Source organism: Marmota monax, unplaced genomic scaffold, assembly GCF_021218885.2.
Source record: "Marmota monax isolate L192 unplaced genomic scaffold, Marmota_monax_Labrador192_F-V1.1 WCK01_AAM20220418_F8-fsc00014, whole genome shotgun sequence".
NCBI lineage: Eukaryota > Metazoa > Chordata > Mammalia > Rodentia > Sciuridae > Marmota > Marmota monax.
The window spans coordinates 5,741,941-5,759,741 of record NW_026695222.1 but is presented as its reverse complement, the minus strand read 5'-3'; the positions used below and the strand labels follow the sequence as shown (position 1 = coordinate 5,759,741).

The window sequence follows — 17,801 nt, the reverse complement described above, 5'->3', positions numbered from 1 at the left end:
CACTTTTTATATACATTTCTTATTCAATAAAAAATATTAATTTACATTTAATGTTTACATAAAAAAACATTAAGCACTCTACTAAAAGCTGAGGTCACAACAGTGAATGGGATAGATGTGGTGTCTCCTTTCCTTGTGGCTTGTATTATCCAGGGGTGAAGAGAAGATACAGACGGGTAAATACAATCGAAGTGACAAATGCTATGATTGAGAATGCTGAACAGATGCTATAGTGACACTGAGGAGCTTGGGTACCTCAGAAAGAGCCACTAAGAAAGATTTAAAACAGGAGTACCATCAGGGAGGGGTCAAAGAATGTTCAACCCTTAGCAGAGAAACACAAATATGTGTGAAGACTCAGAGCCCTGAGACAATACATTAGTGGCTTCACCTTGCCCTCCCATGTCTGGAAAACACCATAAAGATACACACTACAAAGCTCTAAATTTTTTTCAGGGTTTAATCTGCAATTGTTAAGATGAGAATCCAGAGAAGTTTACTGCTCAGAAAGTGTTGTTGGTTGAATAATATTCCCCCAAAAGATATGTCCAAGTGCTGGCCCTGGTATCCATGAATATGACCTTACTTTAAGTAGGAGTCTCTGTACGTATAATTAAAGATCCCAAGATGAGATCATTCTGACTTAAGATGGGCTCTAAATCCAATAACAGTTGTTTGAAGAGGAAGAAAAGGGAGCTTTGACAAAGATAAATAGGCAGAAGACCATGTGAAGATGGAGGCATAGAAATGAGTAATATAGCTACAAGCCAAGGAACACCCAGGGATGCCAGCAGCCACCTCATAGAGGCACCAAAGGGACACTCCTACAGAGCCTACAGGGGCCCCCAGCCCTGCTGCATTCTGGCCTTCGAAATTTGACCTTCAGAAAGGTGAGAAAATAAATTTGTGTTGTTTAAAATCACCCCGTCTGTAATTTGTGATAGCAGATCAAAGAAACTAATACAGAAAGGAAGACATCCTTTGAAATTAGAAGGAGTTAGATCAAACAAGCTGTATAGAGATTTAACAAAGCTTGCAGGATTATGCTTAATATAAAATATTGTGAACAAACAATACCACATGCTTGAAATACATTCAAAATACTATCATGACAAAATTAAAAGGAAAATTAACATTTTCAGAATAATGGCACAAAAATACATTGGAACAAATGGAGAAACATTTGGTTTTGCTGAATAATTCCCAGAACAATAGAAAATAAAATAATTAGTACTCACAAAATAGAACAGGATACTCCAGGCAAAAATAAATAAATCATTGGGCGCATTTTAAGTAACATTTCAGGATGCCACCAACTAGACATATTTTTTTAATCTACTTAAACTTTTGAAAAAATCTTTAATGTAAGTCAAAATATTGAGGAAATAAATAAAATAGACATAAGAAAAAATTGCTATCCCTAGATTGATCACATGTAATGAGTCTCACAGTATAAAAATTTTACCACCAAAGGATAATGGACAGAAAGTACAGATGAAACAAGACTGACAAGGTATTGATAACTGCTAAACCTGAATGATGGGTAAAATAAGGATTTACTACACACCTATTTTTGTGTAGAAAGATTTTTTAATAATATTTTTTAAAAGACTTGATTGAAGAGATACACCAAGTTTTTGGTAAACATTATAAAATGCTCAATTTATTTTTTATGTTTTCAATTCCTGAATTGTTTTTACAAAATCGTTTTCACAAAAAATATTTCTGCATTAAGAGAGGGAAGAGGCAGGGGAGAAAAAGAAGTAGGAAAAAAATGCCTGCCAAAAAAACAAACACATACACCAAGTCCTAGGAAAGGAAACAGAGTAAAGGGGAAAGGTAGTAAATTGATCCAATTTTTAAATAAGGTTTAGGGTTAAAGGGATGTCAGATCACCTGTGCAAGCAAGTCCTTTTAAAATCTTGAACTCTGCAAAGTTCTATTCAAACAAAGCAATTATACACATGCACTTTGCAGAACAACAACAAAGTAAAAAAAAAAAAAAAAAAAACTGCAATCAGGAAAGATTTTAATATTTCACATTATAAAAAGGTAGGGTGGGGATGTTAAAAAGACAAGACTAGGGGAAAGGATGAATTTATTTTAGGTAAAATACTGGAAATTAAGCAGAAATCAGAAGAAACAGGATGCCCAAACCTCTATCCAATCAGGCCCCAAAAGCAGCAAGACTAGCAAAACTCCCTAATGACATCTCTAGAAAAGACTATTCTAGCTAATCCAAAGATCGCTCTAAAAGACCATTAGTCTTCCCATTACAGAAGATCTAGAAGACATGGGCTAGAGAACATTCCTGTAACATTTTTTTAACATGGATTTTTTTTTTTAATTTTATCTCTATATTTCCAGGGCAAAGTATATTCCCGATACACAGTAAGTGGTCTAGAAATGTATGCTGAATAAGCAAATGTATAAACTTCAGTAAAAATTTCATTTTCATTCTTCATAGAAAAAAACAGTTATTTTCTATATAACTTCTAAATATCCAAAAGGCAGATGAGTCTTAGGCAGTTGGCAAACTTTAAAGAAAAAGGGACACTAAATCATTCAGAATATTTCAATAGGCATTTCAGGATTTTGAATAAGAGCTCTGCTACAGGAATCAGATCAACCATGAATTACCCATGTGATTTTGGGCAGGTTAATAATCTTTCCACGCTTAAGCTTCCTCAACTATAAAATGAGATAGTAACAGGAGCTACCTTACAAGGTTATTGGAAGGTTAAATGATACATACAAAGCAAGCACACAGTAAGAATGATCATTAACACAAACTACATTTGCAATACTCTGCTAGGTTTCCAAGACACGTTTATGATACCTCACCTCAGCTCATCTGAACGTCATATCCTTGCTGACAAAGAGAGAAAGCAGGTTTAGAGAGACTTGCTTAAGTCTTAAGACCACTTAAAGCAAGAACACAGATGGAGGTATCTGTGATTAAAAAAAAAAAAAAATCTTCAAGATACAACAACAACAAAAAGACAACATCACCACCAACATTCAGAGGGAAAGAGGTAGGAGGCATAAGAAAGAATGTACAAAAATAAGGAAAAACCCTTGAAGGACAATTTAATGGATTTTAGATATTCTCTGCTTAATTTCTCTAGGACTCTGTCTTTGCATACATGTGCTACATTACTAATTATTAAACCTTGCAAATTTCACAAATTTTAAAAAATCAAGCCCTTAGTCGCTAGACTGTTATGTAAATTAGATTTTTGGTGAAACTGGTATTCGGATATGCAATTATGATACACCATCAGATAAGCCATTGAAGTAATTTTAGTTATTCCATTTTCTATGTTGCTGCTACCACTGGGCTGTGGATTGTCAAAGCCATTATTTCTGATATTTAGTCAGAGCTGGTTGTGGTGGAATACACCAACATGTTCCTTCAATTGTGGAGATAAGCCAGTTCTGGATTAAGTAAGAGAACTGACCCATTGTTGCCACAGCTTTTTTATGTGTACTCCCGTATTCTTCTGTATATAAGGGATAATAATTTAAACAAGAATTTAAAACCTATTATAAATAAAATATTGCCAGGGGTAAAATGAATGCATAGATATGCCATGTGATCTTCGAGTTTCTCTCTCCCCCCCCACATATATGTATATATAATTTATTTATGTACATGTGCATGTAAGCATAAATAAAACTCGTTGGAAAGAACGAAACATGGTCTTTCTTTACATTGTTTAAAACAAGGAGACAGGCACAGTGGCAGATGTCTGTAATCAAAAGTTCAATCCATCCTGGGAAAACTTTTCTTAAAATTTAAAAAATTATTAAAAGGCTGGGGACACAGGTCAGTGTATAGAGGGCTTGCCTACCATTTTCTAGTCCCTGAGTTCCATTCCCAGTACTGAAAAGAAAAAAAAAAAAAAACCAATTACCTCATAGTAGCAGTCTTTTCTTAAGAACTATAAAAAAATCTTATCTGCCAGTAAGTGTGTCCTTTACACATAATGTAATCCTCTTTGATTTCAGAGTCTCTATGGGGAATTAGTATATCATTGTATTCCTGGAAACTAGGTCAACATATTTTCTATTAAAACATTTTGCAAGTCACAGTGATATGTAAAATTACAAAGCTTCATAAAGACATCTGAAATATATTTCAGATAACCAAAATGCTGCTAAATTACATAACTTGGATATAAGTTTAACGTTTTTAATCATTTCTGGGGAACCAAATTCAACAGCACACCATTGTTATCTATAGTAGTATTCATATACAAAGTACACTGAGGTTCTGCTAGATGCACGGTGATGATACATTTTTTGTATGAAGTCACCAAATTCAATTTCATTAGGTGTACTAAACATTTCAGAGGGAAGACTTAGTTAAATTTATTTTTTGGAATTTTTATTAAAAATAAGTTTTTATTCACCAATAATGGACAATTTTTCTTCTGTCTTCACTCCAATCTCACTAGTATTTCGTACTACATTCATAGAAGTGAGAAGGACAATGAGACATGCAAACATTTGCTAAATGAAATGAATGTAACTTATGCTATTTATTTCCTTCAGAGCATTATAAAATGCCAGTCCCTTAAAATCAAGGTTGTAGCTCATTCACCTCCACCTTCCCAAGTCTTCAACCCTGTAAAGAACCTACAACAAGAATTTAAGCAACTACCTCTTTAACAGTCAATCAATAAAATCAAGACAATCTATAAACTGCAGGAAATGACAACTACTTGACACAGATAAGTTAAGGAAATAATGTTCAATACACCCTCTAGGCATGAGAAGAATACTAGAAAGAAAATTCCAAAATCTAGAGGTCCTAAGCAAATAAATGAGGCTTTACTCCATCACCAGGTGTCTAATCTGTTTTGAAACATGAGCAGCCCAAGAACAAGGTCAGAAAAAGTATTTTATAAAAATCAACCTGATCTGATTTATAGAAGTAATGTGATTTAACTCAAATATTTTTATATTTTTTCATTGCATTTTGGTTTAACGATAAGCAGGTCAAAAATAAGCTACTTGGATATCTGCTTGTTTATCTGCTTTGTTTAGCTATCAAAACAGTATACAGAGTGTATCATATTGCATACTCTTGTGTTTCAAAAGAATAAAAGCGGTATTCTCAAGGACTGACATAATGGAAGCCAAGGAAGATCTTAAAAAAAAAAAAAAAAAAAGCACAGCAAGCCAGTTGTAGTGCCGTGGCAGAAATGGATGAGTGTTATAAAATGATTATATGAAAGCAAACAAAAAGAGAAAACAGAGAATACAGTAAGCCCTTAGCATTAAAGAAAATATAAGCAGTAATAAAATTCTTTTGCAGATTTGTAAAAAGGTTTCAGAATAGAAATGAATTACTGCAAATATATTCTTATCTGATAATTTCTCTTTAACACAGCACTGCTTTTCTAAAACTGGAAATTCAGCTACAAGGATCCCCAAACTTGTCTGTTTGAAAGACACAGAAAATATAACAAATTGAATTTTGTATTTGGATCTTTTCATGTCTCAGAGCCAGGCAAACACTGGTAGGTCCTTAAAACTAAATGAAATTAACAGCACAAATATAACCATAAATTGCATTACAGAGGCTTTATATGACATGAGATATAGAATAGCAGATTCCCAGAAGAAAAGTTCCTTATAAGCAAATGAATAAAGAAAGAACTGTCATTCAAAGTGATGTTAGATTCTCAAACTTTTTTCTTTTCTTAAATTTTTTTAGATGTTGATGAATCTTTATTTTATTCATTTATTTATATATGGTGCTGAGAATCCAACACAGTGCCTCACACATGCCAGGCAAGTGCTCTAACACTAAGCAACAGCCCTACCCCCCTTATCAAATATTTAATACCATGAGAAAGTTTCCCAACATTTCTTCTTTAGGTAGTTCAACACATCAGCAGCAGACTCTAGTTACCTCCAATTATAAAACCAGTTCACTTGAGCACAATGTTGATCTGGGAAGTAGCAAAAACACATTTTGTTTTTCTCTTATGAGAAGAAAAACCTGATAATGTTTGAATCCCTAGAATGTCATAGGCCTATAGTGGTATCAATAATATAATGAATCTTATATTTTTTAAACTGTTGGATTTTTTCAAAGGGAAGAGAAGGAGTATCATCTAATAATACAGAAAAATAAATCAAAAATAGACAAGAGCTATAGTATTTATTCAGAGGAAACATTTCTGAAGAGGTTCTGGTATGCAGAAATTGGAATGTAATTTGGGTGAATCCTTTCCTTTCCTGTCATTTCCTATCCACTAATTCTGCAGAATACTCCATGTAAAGAGAACTCCTACTAAAATGATCTCAATATGTACACAGCTTACTTCCAGGTTACAAGACTCTTTTTGCATCACAGTGCAAGCTTACACAAGACAACTGGACAAATGGCAAGCTTATCGCATATGATCTCTCCCATCTAGGCTTATACATTTATAAAAAGGTACAATGTGAACCATCAACATAACCAAACATAAGAGTTATTGGCTGTCACTCATTTTTAGAAACTTAATGGGGCTTCAACTCACCATTGATTTAGTGTTCTTAGTTCTCTGACTTACCAAAAAAAAGCAATTCCAAAAGAAACCATAAACATAAAGGAGCTGAGGAGTTGGCAACATTAAATATGAGTTTTCTTCTTTGACTGTTATCACCTACATACACAAACTGTTTTAATCAGAAAATTAACATCCAGGAAAAGAACGTGGTGTAAAAATCTACTAGAAAAAAAAAAAAAGACCTTTCCGTAGTATTAGCTGGCAAAATGCAGTTTCTCTAAAGTTCTTACAGTTATTCGAGGGAAACAGGCATTCCTAACATAAAGCTCCACTTAGTTTAAAAGTTTCTCTTAAATAGAATATGATTTCCTCACTTCCTTCCAAAGTAGTTGAGTGGTTTACTTTAATTGTTCGATCCTCTAGCTTTTTTCCAACAGTTTTACTGATTTATTATGATAACAAGGGCATTTGTTTTGAGTTCTAAATATTCCTTTTTTTGTAACCAAAAGCTAAATGCAAATTTGAAGAGATAGTATGCACTATGTTCTTTGAGCAATGTAATTTGTTAAGTGACAACTTCGTCCATCATTTCAACACTGTTTTTACTCTATTAGGCATCTGCTTGCAATCTAAATTGCAGTCTAAGGAATCAAAATTTGGTCTTGGATAAAGACAGATCCAATTTTGAGAGTCTTTTGTGCCGAATGAAAAATTAATTATCAAATATTAGGAAATATATATACACATATATGGCCTGAAACCACAGGCTACAGAGATGTGGTCTCAGCCATTATTTCTCCAGAACTTCATTTTCCCTAAAAGCCCATCATGATGGTCTCTCAAGTCTATTCAAACAACTGTCCTTGGTCAACTTCAAGTCTTCTTTCAAATGATTACTTCCTTACTATTCAGAGTTAATTGAAAGCTACAACCAACAAATCCCCTGCCTTCTCCTAACTAAAAAACAGTTGCCCACCCCTTTCAAGCAAAAGCACTGAAAACATTTTACCTTCTGTTGTTCAAAAGGAACAATTTGTTAATAACCTACTCTTTATAAAGTCAGCACAATTAAATTATTAAATCCACCTAAAAGATCGACCTCTAAAAATTATATAGTATCAGCATTTATTTGTAATCCTGTTTTAAAACTAAAATGCACGCTTGTTAATGTTTTATTCTCACAATGACATCTCAAGGTCTTCAAAAGAAAAACTAAGACATTAGTACAAAGTGGTTTCCCTTCTCTAATCTACTGTAACTTATTCAACACAAATGTTACCTATCCTTTCCTCCGTATTCATACTGTACATGATGTCACTGAATGACTGCCAATTATCCCATACACGTATACTCACTCCTGTGAGGGCACGGTTTTCATGCAGATTTCCTCCCCTCCACCCTCTTTCCCTTGGTAAGCTGCATTCTCTCTCCCTGAAACAACCTCCCCTAAAGCAAGTGAGAAAAATGTGGGGATGCACTTCACCCCTAGCCGTCAGCGCGGAGGGTCTTGCGCGCATGCGCAAAGGAGGTCGGCCCCCGCACCGCCGGTCGCTGGCAGGGTGGGTACCCGGCCCTAGGTCTAGCCAAGCCGGACCACTCTGCGAGCCGACCACGCGGGCTGCGGGAAGGTGGCGCCCGCGAGGATAATGTGGCGAGCGGGGCGGGAGGGCACACTCACAATTTCAGCATCCACTCGCCTTCCATCACCAGTGTCCAGTTGGAGGCGGTCATGGGCTGGACTCGGCTTTGCTCCGCCGGCAGCACAGCCTGGTCGGGGCCCTCGGTCGCCGCCAATGCCACAACCGAGGCGACCAGAAGCGTCGTCAGCAGTGGGCCGCAGCGCCCGCCCGCCATGTTGGGCGCGAAGTAACACTCCCCAGCAGGGAGTGTGGGCCAAGGAAACTACAGGGCCGAGGCCTGGTCGCCTGCCCGCCCGGCGGGGCCTTGCCAGGTAGTCCAGAGGAGATGCCCAGCCGCCCCGCCTCCGCCTGGCAGTGTGTACAGACCCCGCTCCCGACACCGGCGGGCGGCCGGCACCGCCTCTTATCGGCCTGCGTCCGCCGAGGCCACGCCCCCTCCCGCCTCGCCTTGCCGTTGCCCGGGGTGTCGGTTGCCATGGCAACAGCCGCCCTTTCTCCCTGACTGCCACACTGAAAATAAACAGATGACCCAACGTTGTTTAAGTTAGTGCCAGCACCGCTCAGGCCCCTGGAATAGCGGGTTGGAGCGCGTGCGTTTCTCTAAAGAGAAACGTGGCCGGTCATTTAAAATCCATGCTCTTTAAAATAGCAGCAGGGGGCTGTGGAGTAATCTTAAGGTCACTGAAAAATGGAGGGACATGTGGGCTGGCTTCTGGCTGAAAAATTTAAGTGCTTTCTGCATGTATACATTGAAGCATCACCGCGTAATTGGAGATGATGATGAAACTAGACGATTCGATTTTATATAATTTTTACTAAAATATTTTAATTTTATTAAAAATTAAAACATGAGCACTGACAGATGGATGCATCATTTAATAAGAATATGGCCATGGGCAACGCAATGAACTTCACCTTTCTCTCAGCTATAGTTTTGTTAGTGTTTTAAGATAAAAGTAGTCTTCAAGTTCAAAAGCCAACCTCAGAAACTTAGCAAGGCCCTAAGCAACTTAGGGAGACCCTGTATCAAAATAAACCAAATTAAAATAAAAAGGGCTAACGATGTGGCTCAGTGGTAAAGTGCCTCTGGATTCAAACCCCTGTGCTAAAAATAAACAAATAATTAATTAATTTAAAAAATAAAATAAGCTGTAGTCTTAAATGATTTCCAAATCTCTTTGCAGGTAATACATTAGATGAATCTGGGGGACCACCACACCCTGAGTAGGTAAGACTGGTTACAATTAAAGCGTGGGTGAGTGATTTCAAAGTTGCTTTATAAGCGTTTACTAGGTGTACAAAGCATGAAACTCAGTAGTGTAGTTACTAGATCTTGAAAAAGAGGTGGTTGCTTAGACACACTAAGAGTACTTCAAGCACCTGCAATCACTCTCCAATCAGTAATATAAGTAAGAAAGATGAGTTTTACTTGCAGAAAAGAGCTTGTCTGAATTAGGTGTTAATTAGTATTAGATAAAACCTATGTAGACACAGCTCTTATCATCAAAATATAACACTAAAGAGTTTACAAACTATTGTAAATTAGAAAAATGTCTTTGCAATGAATGTTACTAAGACTGTTATACATCAGTCCTGCAGTCAATAGAAAATAGTTTACTGCGTTAACAAGAGGGAGAAATCATCTCAGGCACAAAAGAAACTCACTGCTGGAGCACTTCCTATCTCAACTACAAATTGTGTGTTCAGGAATTGCATTTCTTGGCCTTCAGATGAAGGAGGACAGAGAAGACTGAAGGAAACAATATAGCAGGAATGTGTGGAAAGGACTTTGTCTTGAGGAAGCATAGAGCAGCCTAAAAGGAAGCAGCTGCTGTCAGACTGTGACAGCCTTTCAGTTCTGACACATCCTAGCCAAGTGATTGTGGCTTGTACCAAACTTACATGAAAAAATGATAGAACCTGCTTTAAAAGGTGGCTACGAAGATAATAAAAGTATAATGCCTATGACATGGTATAATCCAGAAGAGGTTATTATTATTTGGAGTCAATAATACCCTATAATACTTTTGAGGCCTTCTAATTTTCCCGAAGTAATGTCCTTCACATTCAGCTTCATTTCTACCGCTTACATTCTACCATTCTCCAATCTCCCTCAATCACGTGCAAGGATGGCCTCCCACAATCTCCCTTGCTCCAGTAACACAAAACTACCCTCCTTTCCCAAAGCACACTGGTACTTGGATGCCTCCTTGCATCTTTATTCTGCTTAAACACTCTTCTTCCCTAGTTGCCTAGTGAGGCATTATTTAACCTCTGTCATGTAGCTCACAGTGTTCCTCCAATAGACCATGCAAAATGTGCTGCTATCTCCTTTCAGATCCAATAACACTTATGTGTAACTCTACCATACTCCTTTTAGATTCAACACATTTACACTTAGTTATCACTCTCTCACCTCAGTTCTCCAATCCATACTAGGTACTCTTCAAAGTTAAGGGTCTTACCTTAGGCATCTTTGTGTCTCCAAAATAGCAGAATTCACTCCTCATAGCAGTACTTGGGGTAAACAATTTTTGACACAGGGCCAAAGATCTTCATCTCTTGGTGTTCAGGCCCTTGTGTAATTCTCTCTTCTTGAGTGTGTACTGGGCCCAGCAACTCATTTTGAATTAGCAAAATATGATGAAAGTGATAGCATTGCTCTTCTATTACAAGCTTACAAAATATCAGAACTTCCTTCTCGCTCAGATACCCCCCTTGCTTGCTCACTCCAAGACACTGTATAGAGAATTTCAAGTGACAAGAAACTTAGGGAGGCCTCTAGCCAATATCTCATGAGGAACTGAGGCCTCAGTCCAACAGTCAGCCAAAACCCAAAACTTGGGAATAATCATGTAAGTAACCCACAAGTGAATCTATCCCCAGTGCACTTGAGATACATGGACCTGAAGAGTGACCCAAAGCCAGAAGACAAGAGTTTAGCAGAGCACTGTACCCACAGAAACTGTGACATAATAAATATTGGTGTATTAATCCATAAAGATTTATGATAATTTGCAATGTACATGATTTTCATATGTGAAATATTTCTTTACATTTTAATGAAGAGTGGTATCTGGTACTAGGAGAAAGCGATTCGGTCCCCAGAATAAGTTTGTAATGGTCGTATTGTGGGGCACTTATGGTTACACAAAAATACATGATTCCTACAAAGAAAAGGAATCTCTTGGACTTTTCCTCCTCTAAGTTGATTTTATAGGGTATTTTGGTCACAGTGATGAGAAGGTAACACACTTCACAAAGGCAAGAAATATTCATTATGATAACCTATTCAACTTAGCTGTTACTACATAACCAACCAACCCAAAACTCATCGCTATGGTTCCAGGGATTGATGATGATGATGATGATGATAATGATGCGATGTGTGTGTGTTCATGTGGTGGCAGATGTTTGGAGCTAAGGCCAGAGTCAAAATCTTTTCATTCACAACTGACACTTGATACAGGATTTGTGGGACAGCAAGAGATGGATCAGACATCTCTCTTATCCTACATCCTCTCCCTGTGTGTATCTTGGACTTCCTTACAGCTTGGCACTTTGGGAGTGTCCTCCTTAAGATCTCTACAGCAAAAGCTCCCATATACAACTAGAAGTTGCACTGCTTCTTAACCTCAACTCAAAGATGTGAAAATGTCACCTGTACCATATTCCAGTGGTCAAACAAAGCACTAAAGGCCAGCCAGAGAAGAGGAATCGGATTTTACCACTTAACAAGAAGCAACAAAATAAATGTTGACCCCCTTTTTGGTATTTACTTATATATTTATTTGTACCAGGGATTGAACCCAGGAGCACTTAACCACTGAGTCATATGACAAGCCCTTTTTTATTTTGAAACAGGATCTCACTAATTTTCTTAGGGTTTCCCTAAGTTGCTGAGCCTGGCTTTGAACTTGTGATCTTCCTGCCTCAGCCTCCTGAGCCATTGGAATTATAGGCATACATCATCACACCCAGCAATTGTGATCATTTTTAATATACCAAAAAGTAAAAAAATTGGAATAGTTTATTATTGAAGCACAATTTATGCAATTCTGATCAACCCTCTGTCTTCCTTTCAATAGTAGGTTGGGTGTTTTGAGGGAAAAGACAGTGGTATTTCTACAAAACAGAATGGGAACTCCCTCTCCCCTTTTATCTTTTGTGGGTAGGTGCCTGTGAGATGCTGATTTGTGCAAAATTGTGAGAATGATTTTTAAGCCTGCTACAGCCAAATGGTTTGATTTAAGTACCCTTAGAAGGTCATAAAATTTTGGTTAAACACATTCCGAAAGATTTTTAAAATGAGAATATTTGTGTAAACAAACCTGTAAAAATCTGATAACTATCTGTATTCTGAAACTGTTTTTGCTTGAATAATGAGTGTAGAAAAACAATTTTTAAGAGAGATAAAATCTTATGTTCTAATGGTACCAAGTTTTAATACAGAGTTACCAATCAAAGACTTCAATAAATATGGCAACTTGGAACTTGATATTAGGCAGATAATCAATGAAAGGTAAGAAGATTGCATTCAGATCACAAAAATCTAAAATGATAAGTTATAGAAATAATGATATGCAATGATTTTCCTGTTGTGAATGGTGAAACTGGTATGGAAATATTAAATAAGCTAAGCAATGCTGTAAAATTAGTCTATAAAGTAATGAGAGTACAGGAATTTAATTACACAAACAGATTTGCTAAATGTCTTACAGGAACAAGAGGTGGATGGAGAATTTAAATAGGACACAGTAATATGTCCTAGAACAGATGGCAGAAGAAACCATGAAGGATGGAAATAAGCTGAAGTGTATGCAGACTAGTGACTAGAAACAAATCCAGAAGGAGACTCAATAAATCTCTAAGAAAGAAGCTTTGGGCCATGTCTTGATGAAAGAAAATCAACGAAGTTTCTACAGAACTAATAAATGAGCCCAGGAAAAGAGCAGCTGCATTTTAGAGAAAGGTAGGCAAATCAGTTCTCTTTCTATGTATCAGTAGGAATTTAATTAAAAATATAATATAGACAAAGATTTTATACAATAGCAACAAAAACTCCTTTTTTAAAAATTAAAAGAAACATATGAGATACAGGGAACATACTAGAGTACTTTTTTGACACAGAAGTAAATTTTCCCAAATTGATTTATAAATATAATGCAATGTGATTCAAAATCCAACCAAGGTCTTTTTTTTTAACAGAATTCTAAAAATCTGTCTTAATACTTATGACCAGTCAAAGGGATTTTGAAAAGAGCAATTATGTGGGTCTTGGTCCTCTTACGTGGTAAAACCTACTGTAAAGTTGCAATAAAATAGTGAAATGGAGAAACTGGCATAAGAAGCAGCAAGAGGATAAATAGTTCATAGTTAAGACCCAAGAAATAAACATACTGTGTGTGTGTGTGTATGTGTGTAATATATATGCAACATATATATTTACATATGCAACATATTAGTCAGGATAAGATAGACTTAAGCTACAATAACAAACACAGAGGCTTAACTCACAAATCTCCATTCTCTGTGATACAAATTCACAATGGACTCAAGAAACTCTCCAAAAAAGCTGTACACCAGCCAGGGTGTACACAATACACACTACACTGCTTCAATCTTATGACTCTGTTCTCTCAACATGAGATTTTCTCCAAGATCACTGCAGGGTGAAAGACATGTAAAAGACTACAAGGAGATTTTTGCTCTAGAAATTGTCCACATAATGAAAAAACAATATTGAAAAAGTAAAGCCAAACAGAGTGAAATGGTCTGAAATCTCCATAGCACACAATGGTTTAATAATTATAAAGTTGAAGTTCTACAAATAATTAAGAAAAGGGATAATAGCAAGATTATACATAACTGCAAGATTACACATATCCAGAGATGAAAAACTAACAAGATTATTACAAAAAGCTGCTCAAGCATACTGCTCATCAGAAAAGTACATTTTGTAATTACTGATAGTTTATTTGATACTTCTCTATGATACTCTATGATACTCCTTAGGGGTCAACCTATTAGGACTAGACATCCCAATACTATAAAATCCTCAGCGGTCTTCAGCCATAATTTTCCCTTTATAAGTACTGTTCACTTTATGATTATTCTCTCTGATTACATGACTTTTGGGAATCTGGCATGTGCATATCAACTTCAAAGTACAACTAAATGGAAACTGGAAAAGAAGGAGAATAAAAATTATTAAATAGCAATCATGTACCTTAAATAGGTCAAATCATATATGAAAGGAAATAAATGTATAATGTGTAAAATTACCTACAATGTTGAGTGTTCTCCAGTAATCACCAGGCCTTGCATATTGGAGCATATAACCTGGTGTCTTCATTTAAAATTTTTAAAAAATATTTATTTTTTAGTTGTAATTGGTTGGATATAATACCTTTATTTTATTTATTTTTATGTGGTGCTGACGATCAAACCCAGGGCCTCGCATGTACTAGACCAGCACTCTACCGCTGAGCCACAACCCCAACCCATGGTATCTTCATTTTATTGAACAAATTTCACAGAAAACAGATGGTACACAGACCTTGTGCTAGGTTTTGTGAGACAAGGAGGTGTGAATCTCTGTTCTAAATGAGACAGAACATTAATCAATAACATGTTAAATAATAATAGTTAAGCAGTGTTTGGAAATTAGTAACCCAAAAGATGCTGTATAAGATATTGAAAAAAAGGCTAATTGAATGGATTCATATTCTAAACTATTCAGTAATCTAGATCATTTCATAATGGAAAGGCTGAGAATATAGCATGCAAGATAGTGAACTTCAGAACTACTCTGACATGTAGGTAGGAAGAGGAAAGATGAAGAAGAGGGGCAAAGAGATTTTCAGACTGGGAAGATGCCATGAGATTAAGAAAGCCAGTTATGGTGGCACATGCCTGTAATCCTAGCGAGTCAGGATGCTGAGACAGGAGGATTGCAAGTTCAAAACAAGTCTCAGCAATTTAGCAAGAGGCCTTAAGCAATTTAGTGAGACACTGTCTCAAAATAAAACATAAAAAGAACTGGTGATGTGGATTAGTGGTTAAGTGCCCCTCGGTTCAATCCCTGGTATCTGAAAAATAAATAAATAAAAAGAATTTATATTGGGTTAAGGATGTAGCTTAATGGTACAGCACTTGTGTAGCATAGGTAAAGCCCTACATTCAATTTCCAGCCCTGCAAAATAAAGAAGAAAACATTTTGAGGTTTAAATTCAACATAAAAACAAATAAAATCTCAACCGCATTTATTATGAAGAAATATCTATTCTTGTGTTTTGGCATTTGAAGGTTGAGAAATCAGGATCTGTATTTCTGCACTTGACACATTTAATCAAGATTTATTTTTATTGAAGAGGAGAAACTGGAAAGGAACAGAGATGTCCGCTGAGTTTACTGCTGTGTTCCAAGGAAATAAAACATGCTAACTGAACCATCAGTTCTTGCATGTCTAGCAAGAATTGACTTTATTCTATAGATCTTATTTTAGGAAATATTTCTTTGTATTTGATCCAAATCTTTCTCAACATATTTAACTCATATTTTTAAATTATTTTTTGTGTTTATATTTCAATAAAGGTAGAAATCAAATATTCACTGGGTAATAAACTTAACTTTACATTTATAATCTATAATCTTTTTTTCTATATTTCAAGCTCTTCTCCAATTGTCTTCATATAAAATTTTTAAAGCCAAAGTTAGATACAGATAAGCATTAGCATATTAGATAATACCTTGCGTTTTACCTAATAAAATATTTTGGAATGGGCAGTGATTTCTATGTTAGTGATATAAGCAGGGAAAATGTTAGATTCTTTAAGTGAAAACCTAACTAAAAAGTCCATTTGTTCATGTGTTTATTTATTTATTTATGTATTTATTGGTATGAGGGATTGAACCCAAGGGCACTTAACCACTGAACCACATACTCAGCCATTTATCTATCTATCTATCTATCTATCTATTTATTTATTTATTTATTTATGAGTCAGGGTCTTGCTAAGTTGCTGAGACTAGCTTTGAACTCACAATCCTCCTACCTCAGCCTCCGGAGTTACTGGGGTTAAAGGTGTGTACCACTGTGCCCAGCAAAAGTTCATATTTTTCATGAATCACTTCTACAATTTACTGCTAAAGCATGTACATAATACTTAATAAATCTAATATAATAAGATAGAGTTCATGTTACAGCACTCAGCCTAAGCACATGTGGTGTGCTAGTATTTAAAAACCCACATTCCAGAGTCCAAGATAACCTCATCTGTTGAGTTTGCCAAATTCTATGACCTAAGAATCCCCCCATGTCTGATTTTAAACTGTCTACTCGATATTCACCAGCTAGCAAAATTTCTACATTTTATCAATTGGTTCTTACAGTTGGGTGCAAGTTTATTCCAGATCCACATCATAAACACTGATAATAGTATACTACGACTTATCAAAATCCTTACCTTCTATTTGTTCTGAGTGTGAATGGTATAAATTAAAATTTATGATTTTTACAGGTGTGTGCTGCATATTTATGAACTTAAAATATTGTAACCTGATTTAATCCTATGCTTTTTTAGCACTTATTATTAAATTACTTTCTTTTAAAGGAGTTTTTAAAACATAACTAAAGAACAAATATATTGTTAAGTGAATTTTTATGTAGGAATATAACTTGTGTTGAGTGACTGCTTGATTTGTGCATGCTCACACACACATGCATGTGCATGCACACATACACACCCACACACACCCACTGCACAAGCACACATTTGAGTATTTAAATGACTTGATTCAGTACAGGTGGTTGGGCTGTGGCAATGATCCTCTTTCTAATATAACTAAATGATGCTTTTCCTATGTTCCATGACAGATTTACAGCATTGCCTAAACCCTAATGAATCACAACATTATTTTTCTCAAATTATACTTATATACAAGACAGCACATACTTTAAAATATCTGTAATATAAAACATGCTCTGTGTTGTCAAGTTTTCACTTTTGCTCTTTTTTAACCATCAAAAATGAAAATAAGTCCAGCTAACTCTTAAAAATACTAGTCTTCCCATGCCAATGGAGCAGAAATAATAAGCTCATTTAAGACATTTATTTTGAACATATAAGCACATTCTCTACTGATCTTATTTTTGTGCCATGCAAATTAAAGTTTTTTCATGAAATCATTCAAGGTAATCAAATATTCTTCTATAAGATAGAGGCCTCTAAAGCTTTCACTGGATAAAGGAACAGAAGCAATCTCATACCCAGTATTATGAGAAACAGCAAAGAATTCCTGAAAGGAGATGTACAATGTCCACCATGTTTTATTTATGTTAAAAAAATGTAGGTTCAAGTTGAAAAGGTGTTGCATATCTTGCTGATGTGCAAGAGTAATAACTAGTCTTGTGTCAGAGATTTTCATTAGAAAACTACTGGACAGATGGTTCTCAACAGAGGGTGATAAATGACTTTGTCCTTCAGGGGACATTTGGCCATGTCTGGAGAACTTTGGGTTTTCAGAAAACGTTGGAAGGAAGGGATGTTAGTGATAGCTAGTGGACTAAGACAAGGGATGTTAGTAAATACCCTATAATGACAGAACAACCCCTCAAAAAAGTCAAATGTTAAAAGAAACCTTGCACAAA

General features: G+C 35.9%; 1 protein-coding gene across 1 annotated transcript in view; it reads right to left on the bottom strand.

The window, feature by feature from the left end:
• Tmx4 (thioredoxin related transmembrane protein 4) overlaps window positions 1–8,565 on the bottom strand; it is a 40,630-nt gene extending 32,065 nt beyond the window's left edge. Inside the window, exon 1 of the mRNA XM_046433577.2 lies at window positions 8,188–8,565. Coding sequence (XP_046289533.1) covers window positions 8,188–8,363 — 176 coding nt within the window. The 5' untranslated portion in view covers window positions 8,364–8,565. The remainder of the gene's footprint in view (window positions 1–8,187) is intronic.
• Window positions 8,566–17,801: the final 9,236 nt, after the last annotated feature.